Consider the following 16,815-nt stretch of genomic DNA (forward strand, 5'->3'; position numbering starts at 1 on the left):
GAATGGGCATATGTGATGCATGCAAAACAACTTCCAGCCAGTAATTCGACATGTAAAGTGTTTCAGAAAGCTGTGCCAGCAACTTGTAGACACAGGATCATTCACTAGGACAAGGAACACAGAAGGCCTTGTACCATTTACATGTTAGTTACAGAGGATTGTTCCTTGCAATGAGTGGAAATTATATTGAAACAAGTGGGCCAAGAATCAGAGCTGCCAGAAGTATAGATGGGCTCTTGTGTATTCAATTCTGCACAAGTTGACACTTTATCACATCACTTCCAAAATGAGCAAGTTCTCAAGCCATAAGATTGCCATGCCAGATTACAGTTTTTTTTTTGTTTTTTTTTCTAATATGGTGCACTATATATCAGCAGTTGACAGCTTGCATTATATTTATGGATGAAGTGGGATTTAACAGACTCCAATAATATGAGGGTTGGAACTTAAATAGTGGCAACTATTCTATCACAACCAATACAAAAGAGTTACATGTTTGCACCTGTTACTGTCCTTCAAAGTAGTCACCAGTGTTGTGTAGAACCTGTTGCCAGCGATGTGGAAGGTGAAGTATACCGTCAGCAGAGCCTGTTCCGCAAACACATTACACTCCTCCACGACAGACCGTCAATGCACAGTATTACTGTTCATTTTTGGACCATCACCTGTGACCAGCTTTGCAAAAGAAGTGGCGACATTTCCTGCACAACCCTTCCATCATTTTGCACGACAATGTACGGGTGCATAAAGCGCAAGCTTGGCTTCTCTGTTCGATCAATGGGACTGGGAAGTACTGTACCACCCACCATATTCCCCAGACGTAAGTCCTTGTGACTTTGATTTGATTCTGAAGATGAAGGAACCACTTCGTGGCATTCGCTTCAGAACTGTTCCAGAGATTCGACGACTGCTCCATTCACACTATCAACAGAATAGGCTCTGCTAACGGTATTCTATGCCTTCCACATCGCTGGCAACAGGTTCTACACAATGCTGGTGACTACTTTGAAGGACAGTAGCAGGTGTAAACATGTAACTCTTTGGTATCGGTTGTGAATAAATAGTTGCCACTATTTAAGTTCCAAGCCTGATAAATTACCACATTAACAACAGGCCAACCAATTCCTTGCTCCTGCAACTGTTCTATGATTTGCATCAGTTTCTCTTTATTTTCAATCTATGGCCAGGAATTTGAGAAAAAAGATATTTAGGGCCACATATTTTAACAGACAAAGTAACTGGTGTTATTTATTACCAATTTATGTGAAAAACATGATCTATGCTATTGCAGGGAGTTAGCATTGCAGAAAGACAACTGATATGGTTCATATACAATGAGGCATTATGATACTGAAACGGGTGAGATGTTTGCCAAAGGTCTAGTATAACGCCCTCCATGTTCATCTGGTATTAATCACTGACAGTTCTGATTATGTGGACACTTAAAGGCATTGGTGTATTTCACAACCATCACCAACGCGCACATGTTACAGGAATGTGTGCCCCCACGCACATGACCAATCTGACAGCATCCAGGTGTGTTCATACGAGCTTGACAGCATCCAGGTGCGTTCACACGAGCTTATGATTGTTTGAGGAGGAGGACCAAAGGACAACTTAACACTCCAAAATCAGACTGCCAAAACTGTTCATTGGAATAAAGAAAAGCAGTCTGAATTAGTTTGGGACCATAAAAATGTAAATTTAGTATGTCATTGTTGGCTGGAATATCTCATGGAAACTGTGTCCTTCCTCTGCACCCATTGGCCCCTTTCCTTGCGGATATGTGTGAAGTGTGTGTAGCATTATTTTTGTGTTGAATAATGATGGATGTTGATGATGATGGTGATGACAGAAAGGACAGAGTGAAACCAAGTGCCAGAACATAGCCTACTTAGTAACATGGGGAGAGGGGGGGGGGGGCGGCGGCACTGAGCTTAACATCCTCACCTGAGGACAGATCACCATACGCAGTGTCACATGTCCTAATTTCATGAGAGACTGAAAAGAGGCTTGGAATTTAATCCAGAACACAGGCGCAAAGATTGGTGATCAGGACTTTATGCTATCAGCTCTGCTCCCCTTACTTGCAAAATACTAGGTGCAAATGTTTCATCCACCACCAATATTTGAATTCGCTTTTACCTCTGACTGAGTGCCACTGCAAATGTGTGTATTACCGACCTCACCTAACAGGCAAGTGTTATCAGGTTACAGTGGAAGATGTTACAACAAGATTTAAAGGCTGCCTGCTAATACTGAAGTGAATTTAGGTTACAAAGTAATAAAAGCCACTGTTTAGTTTCAAAAGACAAATGTAGTTTTTTCAGACTCAAATATGAGAAAGTTACCCATCTGTCTCAGAAACTAATAGCCCAAAATTGAAATATTCACGATGCCATTTAGATGACACACATATATAAAGGGTGTTTCAAAGTTTTGCCATCAAGTATCTTGCAGTGACAGCTAATGTCTTGGGGAACAACTTCTGTTGTTCACCAAAACTTCCCAGCAACACCAGGTGCCTTATTTTTGGTTATTCCTCTGAGATGTTGCAGGGTGTAGGCAATCTGCAGCATGCATATGTGCTGTGTTTGCCTATAATCCAGCTATTTGCTCCATATGAAAGTGGGTAGGGCAAGCAAAATTCTTGATTATCTAACTTCTTTTGCCTGTTTGTACTTCTAACTATCACTTTCGAGTCTTGGTTATTTTGACCATTCACCTGGTCCCCACATATTGGGCTGGTGGTAGGTGTAATACATGTTTATCTTGAGTTGAAAACACTTCACTGGACTTCCAGATACCATTATCTATTCAAAAAGTGTGTGTGTATATTTTCCACTGAAATATAAAGGTTTGCTTTGGAGAGCATATTTGATTTCTTTACAACAAACAAATGTTAACCATTTCTGTGTTTGTTAGCATGGACACGATGATGATTAGGTCCTATTTTCTTCTTGTGCACCTTTGTTATTAAACCTGTAATTTTCATTTATGAAAAAACCAGAAAACATGTCGTGCTTTAGAGAACCAATCTGGCCTTATGTGCATTTCTTGTGTACTGCTGCATAAGTGTTGTTTGTCAATTTCTTTTATTTTTTTGTTATATTTTCCTAGCTTCATTGATCTAACTGCATAAAGGTCAAGCTCTTTTTAGTGTTAGTATTCTCATTATTGTAATGTCAACAATAGACACACACACACACACACACACACACACACACACACACACACACACACACACACACACACACACACACACACGCACACAGACACGCACGTACACACAACTCACACACGACTGCAGTCTCAGGCAACTGAAACTAGCAGTGTGGTTTCAGTTGCCTGAGACTGCAGTCGTGTGTGTGAATTGTGTTTGTATGTGCATGAGAGAGAGAGAGAGAGAGAGAGAGAGAGAGAGACAGAGAGAGAGAGATACTGTAAAATTAATGTGTTTCTGATAATTCAGGTAACAAAGGGTTAGCTCATTCTTAAGGTTTTCTTGTTGAAAATCACACTATCAATTTACTGGAGGTAACACGCAGATGCAGCACACCTGGTTCATAGGTCCTGCTACTTTGGTGAAATCTTGTCATCCCAGGGGTGGCAAAATTCAATAGAAAGATGCCTTGTGGCACTGGAAAGCGTCAGCTAACATTTTGTCTCCAAAAGAAGTCGTTCCTCATGAAGTGATCTACCACACCCACACGTTTGGGGCAAAGACTTTGAAACACCCTGTATGTCTGCAAAAATAACTGATGATGTTGCAGGGTGTAGGCAATCTGCAGCATGCATATGTACTGTGTTTGCCTATAATCCAGCTATTTGCTCCATATGAAAGTGGGTAGGGCAAGCAAAATTCTTGATTATCTAACTACTTTTGCCTGTTTGTACTTCTAACTATCACTTTCGAGTCTCGGTTATTTTGACCATTCACCTGGTCCCCACATATTGGGCTGCTGGTAGGTGTAATACATTCATATAATAACTGATTTGGTAGATGAACACTGCTGTAACATTCAGTCGTACGTACTATTCACACAATTCTCTTTTACATACATTCTTATCAAAAATACAATTTCTCACTAGTCATTGCGATTCCCCTAGTTGTTGAGACTATCTACAGGGAGTCTGAAGCTTTCAATGTCAACTTTCAACTACCACCAAGTTATTCACCACAACTACTACTGAACTAATTTTACTGACACAGCACTCTTGGCACTTCAACTTCAATAATCGAGACCTATATACACTCTTGATCAGTAAAACTAAACACGTAAGAATGCTGACTGAAGGATCGTGGATCCCTTACAACATATATGAATAAACAGTAACCACCATGCCCACCATCTGTATTGTCAAGAAGACAAATGACTTTTATTGCATCAAGCATTCTCTCCAGACACGTGTTTAATGCACTTCAGTTTCTAGTTCCTGAAAGAACATAGGACAAAGTTTTGTCAAATCCAGTATAGTTCTATTACGATTGACTACACAGAGCACAAATGATCTATAGGATTAACCAAAAACAGAAAAAAGTGTAAACTTTCAAGTTTTCCATGTGATCAAATAAATTGTTAGAGAGAATGAAGGGTTAATTTATCCAATAACATAAAATAAATAAGCCTATGTCACTGCCTCTTCACACACACAAAATGAAAGGAATACTTCATGAACAGCAGCATAAAAATGCAGTTTGTTCAGTCTGTATTTCAATGCAGCCAACTTCATTGTTCACCTAAATACATGCAAAACCAATACAGTAATAAAATAATGACTCAGTAGTCATGGGAAGGTGAATGTACTATTGCTTTCACTAAAATAACACACTTGGAGTGGTTAACATACCAACTATACTGCCTGACAAAAAAGTGAAGTGTCCAGAAGAGACGGTCGGATGTCAAAGTAACTTTGTATATGTACACACCATCGGCTGCAGTTCTCTGTGACAGGGAGAACGGCCACTGGAGTGTGAAAATTTTGTTCATATTTAGTGTTGTGACCAGTCCTGGTAGGCCTTAAGGGTTACAAACAGCGTCAAATGTTGAGTGATCATTGTAAAGGACACGAAGATGCTGTTTACTCATTTAAAACAGTGTTATTTGCCACCTGACAGTTTGAAAAGCGCCTCATTGTGGGTCTCCATTTGTATAGTTGATCGAACTGGGCAATCACTTAGATGGGACAATGACTAGCAGCAACCCACCTAGGGTATTACAGTCCCATGAGTAGACTGCCGTTAACACTAAAATGCAAACAATTGTCTTTGGAGTGGTGCTGTGACCAAGACGTATGGGCCGGTGATGAATGGCATCGCATCGTGCTGAGCAGTGAATCATAGTTTTGCACTACCCCAAATGAACATTGTCTGCGAGTATGGAAAGACATGGGGAATGATCCTATTATTCCAATGCTGCACTGAGTAAGGAATATAGTTAAGTGCAAGGAGAGACAGCTTTAATTGAAGTTTGCAAGCCTGAGTTATTTGGTGCATTGTTTTAGTTCTGTCATGTACAGTTCCTCACGTCCAATACATGTCACTCAAGATAGTTGAGTATTGTATCTGCCAGGTTCTGGCCATCATGTCTTGGAATGGATATAAAATTAACAAATCGCTCTTCTGATAGTCCCAGGATACTGCCACAACACAAGACACAGCTTAATCGATCATTGTGCGCAATCTCTGGACTTGAATCAACAATGACAGAATTATATCTACCCACAACAATTTCTGCCACTATTTCTTCAACTACCCTCTTCCCCAGGATACTGATTACTTCCTCACATGTAGCGAAATATTGGTATGACATTTTTCCCTTTCCATAATCCTTATATTGACATGTGGCTAGCAAGAAATGGATCAAATTCACCTATAAATTACATGCACATCAAAAAGTTAGTATTATGACCACTTCCAATACTTCATCAATAACTCCGTGACAGTGAATAAAATTCTTCTGGGTTTGAGGCCACATCGTCACTATAAAATTCTGACATTTTGGCAACTATTCAAAGATGCCTTCCTCAGGGTGTATTGCTAACTGCTGAAGTGCTCATTCAGCAGTTAGCAGTACACCCTGAGGAAGGCGTCTCACAATAGTTGCCAAAAAATTGAAATTTTATAGTTGATAATGTGGCCTCAAACCCAGAAGAATTTATTGATTGTGACAAAGGCAGAAGCTTACGTTTACAACTCTGTGATGCATTATACCAGAATTGCACTTCATTTTCAAGTTGTGTGAGCAATTTTCCATCTATACTGGTTAGAGGCAAGCTTCTGTTTTCATTTTATTTTTTAAACTAATAATGCAATCTCAGTGCCTTGAACTATTTTTATGAACTGGAATTATTTCTGGGTACTTCCTGACCGAGAAATGAGGTTCTGTCAAATCCGATGTTGCTCCCAAACAGAGTACTGGTACATGGTGGACGAAATAACGTTCACCGATTTTCTGAATATGCTAAATAATCCATATCTGTAATTTCACTGTTGGCCAGCTTTCTCTGAAAAACGCATTAGTACAGCATCTTGTGGTACTATTGTTAAACGGAAGTTTTGATTTTGAAAAATCACTTTCTTTATTTTTTTATGCCATTCATTGTGATGTAGTCATGGGTTTTTTCCATTTTTTCCTCAAGGGGGAAAAAAAAAGCACAATGTCGAATGTTTCTCTACAATGATGGACAATCCATTTTCAATTTTGTTTGGTAAACTGTTTTTTCTTCATTTTTGGGCTTATCTGGTGCACGTATTTCTTCCCGCTTTTCTAAAATTTCACTTGGTGAGGGTAAATTCTATCTAAATTCTTTGAGGATTTTGCAAAAATGTCATCAAAGTGCAGAACTTGTGTCATTTTCTTCTTCTTCTTCTTCTTCTTCTTCTTCTTCTTCTTCTTCCTCCTCCTTCTCCTCCTCCTCTGTTTTCTTTTACCAGAGGACGATTCTGAGACTGACATTGTCTGTTTCAGTCATTTCTTCAGTGAGTACCCAAATATTGCAAATCAGCATCCATTAACAACAAGGTACGAATCACATCTGAAGTAATTTGCTCTATGATTCAACAAACTAAAGCAAACTATATTCAGTCATTCACTTGAAAATCACACAGAGTGGATCTGCTGCTATCTGCTCTTATAGGTATATGCGTGATGTAAAAAAGTTAACAAATGCATGATCATAAGTTAATTCATCATTTGACTCATGTTCATAAAACATGCCCCCGAAAGTTTCAATAGTACATTGTTTTGTTTATGAACTGGAAAAAACTGACACTACATAAGACTTTTCTGCATGTGCATCAACTAAGATTCCTCAATGAGCAGGAGAGTAAAATTTTAAGGACATATGCATTGTGTGGAAATTAATCAGCACTGTATCAATTAATTTTCCCCTAAAAGCAGGAGATTTAAATTTAGTAATTGTTTAATGACCATGGTTTTCATACAATTTTCCACAAATATTGCTGCATCCTAAAACCCGTCAGCCCTGGCCTGTTTCCCAGCTTGCCCGCCCCAACATAGCCTGCACGTACCTCATCACAGTAAAAAGAAATTTCCCATTGGAGGAATGACAAACAAAAGAGTATAGACTGTCTTTGACGACAGGCCATAAAAGAAGTGATGTAGCTGCTAGTGATTAAAAGTATGACTAGCTCCGACACAATGAATAGTTTCTAGTTTCTGAAGACTCAGTATACTTGTTTGGTTATTAAAAAGAGAATAAGTGGTATATAAGTCCTGTTAAATAATGTGGAAACAGAAAAAAAATTCCTGCACACTCTGTTACACCCATTAGCATTCTTTCTCAACATGCAGCCCACTAATGACCATAATGCTAACTGACTCAGTAAGCAAGAGTGAACTGCCTAATGGCAACAGATAAGTTTTGTCATCCAGTCTTATCTAAATGTCACAAAACTGAAGTCTTATTATTATTTGTGCTGTACAATGTAGAAAAAAATTAATAACTTGATGCAAAAACGGTTAAATATGAAGGAAAGTTTGTGAGCAGGGTGAATACATATCAGGTAAATTTTATGGTTATCACTTATTTCACGAAGTCATTGGATCAATATCTCCAATTTATAATTTTTCATTCAAGTAATTTCTTAGTCTTGCAAGTAAAGCAGAATATCTTAAAAGTAGAACCAAGAAGAAATAACTTCCAGCAAATAATGAGGTGCTTCAGTAAGCACTGTCACATTTAATTGTATTAGAAAAAAGAAATTACTTCAGTTGTGTTCAGGTTTAATTTGAGCACAACCATACAGGAGCTAACATCACAACATTTTTAATAAAATAATTTTGGGTGTTAGGCTTCATCATTATAAAAACTAAAGCAACTAAATCCCCAACATATTGACCAATTTTGAGCAATCCTCTTCAGGACAGTTAACCACCTTGAAGACAACCACTGTAAAGTCAGTCACAACGTCACCAAATTAGTTGCTTTAGTGATTCATAATGATGAGGCTTAATGCCCAAAATTATTTTGCTCAAAATGACACCGGCAGTGGAGGCCTATGAATGTATATCATAACATTTGCACGTTGGCAAAAACTAGTTGATTATCTTATATTATATATTTAATCCCTTCAATCCGCCTACACAGATTGTCAAAAAATCTTTATTCTGTTCAATGCATTCCAAACTATGTGGACTGTCTAAAGAACTTCATCTCTGAAATAGAAACAGTAGTACTGGGAAATTTTTGAAAGACCTGGTACAGCTTATGCATAAATCTACAGCAGCAAGGCATTCTACCCAATACATCATGCCAGAATTGTGTAAGGGGACAGTCATCCTCGGCCATTAAGTAATGGTCTCTCACATGAAACGTGATCAGTCTGTGAGAGGTGCCATGTGAATCATTGCAGCATGAGCAACATGTTAATAGATGATTGATGGATTAATACATGAATATTGTCCAAAAACCAATGGTTTTTAATCACTACATTGGGACAGGGGGGGGGAGATTTGTTTCAGGATTTATTATTACATAACAGGTTTGAAACTACAGATGAAACAGTGGACAGAAGATAGATGTTCCTTAAAGTATTTATTATGATTCTGTCAAAAGTTGCAGTATTTCAGTTTGATTTTGATTTGGTAAAAGGCATGAGTGGATTGATGCATCATTTCTGCAAACATTTATATGGCATGTGTTGCCACTTTTATGTTTATGATTAAGATCAGGCACTGTTGGTGCAGCCTAAGTAGGCCAGGCTTGAAAATGAATATGTAAGGTTCAAAACTGGTCACCTAATATAAATACTGCAACTGTTGACAAAATTGTTAATTAATGCTTCAAGGAATGTAATGAAGTTGCTTGTTGCCTCTCAACAAAATGTTCAACCTGAATAAAAAAGTTGAGGTTCATCATATAGAAGACATCTGTGGGGAAGACCACGGTCCAGTGTTTCTGTATGCAGCTGGGGTTAACTGCTTTTCCCAAAGAAAGTACAATAACACAAGGAGATTAGAATATTGCTCTCCTAATCACAATGATAGACAAAATTTACAAGCTTTGCACAAGGAAAAAGCTAATTTTTGCTTACATAAGTGGCTTTACTCCAGTAAAAATTATAAATTAGCATTCCCAACTGTTTGAACATTAACCCTATTCTACAGACCTGACTCTCAAACATGCTTAAATATAAATTCTTCCTTAATCATCAGTATGTTTCTTCAAACCAAGGACCAACTGCAGGCCTTTTGCGTAACTACTTAGAAAACTATGTCACAGGGATATTGCTAGGAGAAATTATTGATTTTCCTTAACATTCTTGAAGTTTTCAGTTTTAGGCTGCCGTATCTCTCAAAGAATTCATTAGTCATATGACCACCTGTTGCTATGAGCCACTATGATACAATGTTATGTTGAATGGCTGAAAAAGGTCGTTATTGACATATAAAGACACAAGAACAAAGATGCACATCAGTTTTCCATAGCCTGAAGAATAACTGGGCCTGAAAAGCTTTTGGAAACAGTGAAGGTAATAATCTATGACACACAAATCTAAAGAGAATGATAACACTTTGCAATGGGAGGAGCTAGCTTTTCTTTGAGAAACTGCTGCATGCACTAAAATACCCACAGATTTTCATGAAAACTTGAGCAGTTGTGTTTGTAAATTGACACTTTTTCATGACCTGAATATAAATGTGTGCAGTTGGGATCTGACAAATTAGACAAAAAACTGAAACATGTACCCAGCACTTCAAGAAACCCAAAAAATATAGCTCATGAGAGAGCAAGTCCTAAAAGCATACTGATCAGTACTAAAAGCATACCGATCAGCACTCAATACAATTGACTGAAACCAGATGTATTCTTATACTTTTAAAATGAATTTCATGTATATCTCAAAGTAATGCAAGCAAGCAAATATTTAAACTGCCACCAAGGCAGGGATATAATAGCAGTATGTAATTAACAAGTTGTCGGTGCACAATTTTAAGTATGCATTATTTCGTTTTATTGTTATGCTATTTACATCAAAGCTGTATTCTTTACATTATTTTCAAAACTGCAATAATGATTTTAGAAAGATTGGGCAGTCTGTTTGCTGCAGTCAACTGGTACCTCTTACAATTACTTTGGATAGTTCTTTGCGTGGCCAGAGACAGAAGCTGTTCTATGCAAGCATAGTCTTCATTTACATACGCTTCTGACAGTTATGAGTTTCTTGGGCTCTTACCTTCCGTCCCTGATGAGGTGGCATTATTTGGCCGCAATTAAGCAAAAGACAAAAATATGTAAGCGAAGACTGAATTTTATACAGGGAGTATATTCAACTACATCATTATACTGAGGTAAAATAAAAGTTGGTAATATTCAAAGCTTCTGTAATATGCATAACTGCTTTGAAACTTGGTAGAAGGAGCCAAAGAATTGATCAAATGCTATTGCAACCACACGAAGAACTGTCCATGTGCAGCAAGAATTGTCACACACACTCTCATAATGCTATTTCAGAGGAGTTCACCCCAGACAATCAGTGCATTTTTACTGGGTAGTATCTACCCAGTTTCTAAATGGTGTGTGCAAGGCATGCTCTATGCATAAGCAAGTGCCAAGCTGATTTATTATGAAAATATGTATAAAAAACTTAAAAGAAATAATTTGAAGACAACATAAATTCAGTAATGAATTTAGGAATGCATTTTAGCTAACATCTGCATGTAGGAAAATCGTGCCCAAAAATAACAACATGCAGTTACATGAATGTTGAACCTCTATCATCAATAATGACAGTCAATTTGGAAAATCACGTTTCAATAACAGAAGTTTATTTATAACATGAGTTTACAGAATTTTATAAGCTTCAGAAGCAGTTATTTTAATGGAGCAGTTCATTTAAATGGATATCTTGAAAACATGTACAATACTTTATGAAAATGTAACCTTTCTTAATCAGAATAGAGAGTGGTTGCTAAAGTTTGTGGGAACCACTGAACAGCACTGAATACAAGTGCAAGTGCAAGTCTGGCTGAAAGAATTAATTGTGAATGCTTTCATTATGGGCTCTTGTTAATGAAAACTGGTGACAGATATAAAAAAAACTGTGTCTTCTACTCTGTTCCCTATGAGGATGATAAAATGTTTTCTACGAGTATCAGGAATCATCAACAAAGTGTTCTTTTCTATTAAATCCATACAGAAAGAAAATTTTGAATACCTGCAGATGACAGTAAATGCTACTAAATGGTATTTCTGTGCTGACATATTGCGTATTGCAAAAATGACAGTCATAATAGTACCTATTTCTCTTACTTACACCATTCAAGTGAAATTATGAATTAAAAACTCCTCCTACACAAGAGAGAGCTGCAAAATTGGTATGTGATGTCATTACATACCTGGAAGTGCAGAATGATTGTCCATATGAGGCCCAGGATAAGTTTGGGGTTTCCATCAACAATATCGTCTGCACGTATATTTACAAGTTTAATCTGAAAATATAAAATAGTATCTCTAAATATGACATTCGCACAATCAAGTCACAGTTCAGATAATTACATATTTTTATTACAAGCTGAATTATGACATCGTATAAGATAGCATAATATGGTAACATCTATTGAGTCAACTAAACCACGGAAAAATCACAGTACGATGAATTTATAATAGAATTAAGTACTTTACGAAAGGTGTGGTTCTACAGTCCCCTTACACTTAGACCTACAATTGCTCCATGTGTACGACATTGTTCAGATTGATGTGTATGTAACGCAGACCCAAAATTATTCAAGAACCCAACTAACGATACCTACAAACCACATTATAAGAATGCCTACTTAAGATAAATTATATATTACCTATTGACAAATAAATCATAATTTGATTTCAGTGTGCCACAAATTTTAACTCAAAACTAATACATGAAGCTGACTATGTGCTATCATTGTTACTCATATTAAAACAAATTTATGTAAAATCTCTGACTGGAGAATAGCGCATTTATACAAAACAGCATTAATCAGTTAAGTGTGAGTTTTGTTTTCTACTGTAACTTTCATTCTTTGAGGCTAACTGATAACAATGCATATCCCAAAACTAATTGTTTCATATTCTGTTGTACACTGAGGTGACAAAAGTCATCGGACATTGATCTGCACACATACAGGTGACAGCAGTAGTGCGTACACAAGGTATAAAAGGGCAGTGCACTGGCAGAGCTGTCGTTTGTACTCAGATGATTCATGTGGAAAGGTTTCTGACTTGATTACAGCCACACAATGGGAACCAACAGATTCTGAAAGTGGTATGGTACTTGTAGCTAAACACATGGGAATTCCATTTTGGAAATCCTTCGGAAATTCAACACCACTGTCAAGAGTGTGCCAAGAACACCATATTTCAGGCATTACCTCTCACCACGGTCAACACAGTGACCGATAGTCTTCACTTAACAACCGAGAGCAGCGGCATTTGTATAGAATTGTCAGTGCTAACAGACAAGCAGCGCTGCATAAAATAAGTGCAGAAAGCAACGTGGGACAAATTGTGAATGTATCCGTTAGGACAGTATGGCCAAATTTGGCATTAATGGGCTATAGCAGCAGATGACCACTGTGAATGACTTTGCTAACAGCACATCATGTACAATGCCTCTCCTGGGCTTGTGAACATATCGGTCGGATCCCGTAAAACTGGAAAACTGTGACCTGGTGAGACGAGTCTCGATTTTAGGTGGTAAGAGCTGGTGGTAGGTTTCGATTGTGATGCAGACCCCAAAAAGCCATGGATCCAAGTTGACAACAAGGCAATGTCAAAGCTTGTGGTGGCTCCATGATAGTGTAGGTTGTGTTTACATGTAATGGACTGAGCCCTCTGATCCAACTGAACTGAGCAACCGCTCAAAATTGTAAGTTCGGTTCCTCGGAGACCATTTGAAGCCATTCATTTTTATGGGTAACAATTCACCATGTCACAATTCAAGGGATGATTTGGTGATCCAGATTGTCTGACAAGAACCAAATAGAACATATGTGGGACATAATTGAGTGGTCAGTTCATGCACAAAATTCTGCACAGGAAACATTTTCACAGACATGGATGGTTCTAGAACTAGCACGGCTCAATATTTCTGCAGGGGCCTTCCAACAACTTGTCGAGTCCATGCCACGTCGAGTTGCTGCACTACACCGAGCAGGTGGTGATCCAAAACGTTATTAGGAGGTAACACACAACTTTTGTCACCACAATGAATCTACTGTGTGTCTGCATGCTGGCACAATGGTAAAATGCTGTGTGCCACTGCAGCACAGTACATGACACTATAACATAGCACTACTAGCGAAACACTGAATTTCGTTCTTTTTCAAGAATGTGAATTTTTGATTAAATACAATCTGTTACACTATCGTGCAAACATTGCCCTCTAAATATGAGAAATGCAATTTTTATAACTGAAACAGATTTTTAAAAAGTCCTTACAGTAAACACAGGAAACGTCAGGGACTTTTTATTTTATTATATGACTGAAACTGTCTAAGAAGTTACATTGAGAATTTTGGATTATTTACAGTCTTTGGCAAGAACAAGCCATAAGTGAGAAGTGATTTAGCTGCAGATGATTAAAGGTCAAAAGTATGAGTGGCTCTGACACAGTGAATGTGTGCCCAATGATTCTTTTGGTTGTTACATGGTCCACATAACATTGGTTACTTACAATGATGCTTCAGTGTAATAAAAAGAAAAGTACTGTTTAGCCACAGCAGGTATAAGAAACATTTATATCAGAGGATGATATCTTAAATTTGGAATTTTTTAGCGTTGGTAAAGGCTTCACAAGTGTTTTGAATGATTTAGATGAGATAATTTTTTAATAATAATTTCGTTGTCATTATTTCCTGGAATAGGATCGATATACTACTGTCCTATATGCCGATTATCACATACTGAATGCTAAATTTGGTAAAGGCTGAGGATTATAACTTGGCCAGAAAGTAAAACTCTTCATGTTCAAAAGTACACATTGTTCCTAATTAATTAATGTCATGAATTTAAATTTGAGCAACAACAGTAACTACAAACTTTTCAAGTTAATAGTTAAAAGAACTGTTGAAACCACTGAATGTGGAAAATTATAGCACTTTTGACTTCTTACTGAACTATATTAATTAAATTTTCTGCAATTTTGAGAATTTTATGCTTCAAAGTCCTGCAGCTCAACATATCATTTGTATGGTGAGCAGCAATCTATCCTTTTCATTATATAGTTTACACTCCAATTTGGACTTTCCATTGTTTGAAAACTTGGTTGTCATATTCCAGAGTTTTGCAGTTCTTTAAAATAATTAACTTTTAGTAAAGATATCTAAAGTTTAGAGTATGAACTGTGATAAATCTGATGAATCAATCTAAATTTATCTTCCTTACTATATTTCTTTACGGTTAGTATTTATTAAGACAGTGTACTCAATTCTCGTACTGATGATAGTTTTACCATTTTCAATGTCATTTAAGTCAATTTGCTTCAGAATCAGTGTCTTTCCAACAAATTAGGAACACACAATCATCACAGATTGTAACATATATTATATGAGGTGGGAAGGTTAAACTGAACTCACTTTTGAGCAGATGATGGTTCAAATTTTTGTTTGGTTGCTAAAGGAAATGCTGAGATGTTCCTTTTAAAAGGCCGCAGCCCATTTCCTTGCCCATCATTCCCTAAACAAAGTTTGTGTTCCCTCTTGAAAGCCCTTGTAATTAGTCAGATGTTAAATCATAATGTTCTTTCCTTCCTAACATGAAACAGAATGTCAAATACATAAATGTGTTAGATATTAAACAAGGGACTTTTTGGTTTAGCATATGTTTCTGCTATAAAAACACATTTAACTACACGTCTAAGACAGTAACCCATTTTCATTGAAGTCATTAATGCTTCCATTCATTTACATTAAAAATTCTTAATAACTTTAATATTTATGGTTGCTAGGATATCAGCAGTGCATCAATTTGTGGAGAGCCTTTGTTAGAAATCAATTCAATAGTTTCAATCACAGTCATCAATATTTGGAGAGGGGAGTTCAATCAGTCTATGTCATGCACATTGGGCTAAACTGGTTGGTTTGTTTCCCTGAGAAACTTTCTGTGGCATCATGGAAGCTATATAATTTCAAATTTTTGCAGAAATGTGGCTCTTCGACACAGTTCCACAGACAAAAAACCTGTTTCCTCATATTTCGGATAGCGTCGTTATGAGTAGTAAATTAGAAGATTGTAAGAGAAATACATACAATCATGAGTTCTCCAAGGAGGAAGTCTTGCAAGTTCATTTCATTTAAAATGAATGGGAACTGCTTTTCCAGAAGTCACCTGCTCTACTTAGGATTTATTACCTTCCCAATACTATTTAAAATGCCGGTGATAAGATAAATATACTGATATATCATTAAAGAGTATAACTTTTGAATTTTTACTGATCATTACTGAAAACAGCATAAGCATGTAATTTCTCACCCATACACACATTTTTATTTGCTAAAAAGCACTGGCACCAAACAGTATGACACCCATTCTTCGCAAGGTTCTTTAATAAGTGATCAATGTAGTAAACTTCATTAAAAGTTGGCCACATACATTGACAGGTTTTCAATAAATGTGCTTTGATGTGGGGACTGAGCACATATCCCTCATTTATTACAGTAACTCTCACTAGCTTTTAGGTATGACTGTGGTTATGAACTCAGAAATTACTTTACTCATATTTTGTACAAGTAAAACATTTGAGTTCTCAGAAGTTCATAGACAGTGCCTTTATTCTGAGGCTGGCGTATCTTTGTGACATCTTTGAAAAACTCAGTTCGGTGAATGTATCCCTTCAAAGTAATGCGACCAATACTTTGCAACTGTCAAACAAAATTTCAAATTTCCATAAGAAACTAAGACTGCTGAAGAAATTGTCAGATGACAAACATATGGGCTGCATTATTTTTTCCCCTCTTCATGCAGTTGTAGAAGACAGTGAACTTCCATTTAATGAGAAACTGAAATCTATGTTTGTGGTTCACTTAAGTGTATGTTTGTGGATCAGTTAAGTGAACTCAATGATTACCGTCTGAAATACTTTCCAGAAGAAGCTGATTCACACAAAAGGGTCAAAGATCTCATCAGTCCAGAACTTCCTTCAACACTATGCACTGACGAACAAGAGCAATTTATTTATATTTCTTTAGGCTCCACACCGAAATCTTCGATTGTTTCCTCACTGCTAGAGTTTTGGAAGGTGAAGCAGAAGCATCAGCACGAAATACAAATGGTGAATGAATGTCGAGAAAGAGACTTGAGTTGCAATTTCCA

The 16,815-nt window shown here is 37.1% G+C and overlaps 1 protein-coding gene across 1 annotated transcript in view; it reads right to left on the minus strand.

The window, feature by feature from the left end:
- The window catches only part of LOC126195243 (microtubule-actin cross-linking factor 1), a 503,782-nt gene that overhangs the window by 302,374 nt on the left and 184,593 nt on the right, over nt 1-16,815 (minus strand). The window contains exon 5 of the mRNA XM_049933770.1: nt 11,865-11,957. Coding sequence (XP_049789727.1) covers nt 11,865-11,957 — 93 coding nt within the window. The remainder of the gene's footprint in view (nt 1-11,864; nt 11,958-16,815) is intronic.

Source organism: Schistocerca nitens, chromosome 7 (genome assembly GCF_023898315.1).
Source record: "Schistocerca nitens isolate TAMUIC-IGC-003100 chromosome 7, iqSchNite1.1, whole genome shotgun sequence".
Taxonomy (NCBI): Eukaryota; Metazoa; Arthropoda; class Insecta; order Orthoptera; family Acrididae; genus Schistocerca; species Schistocerca nitens.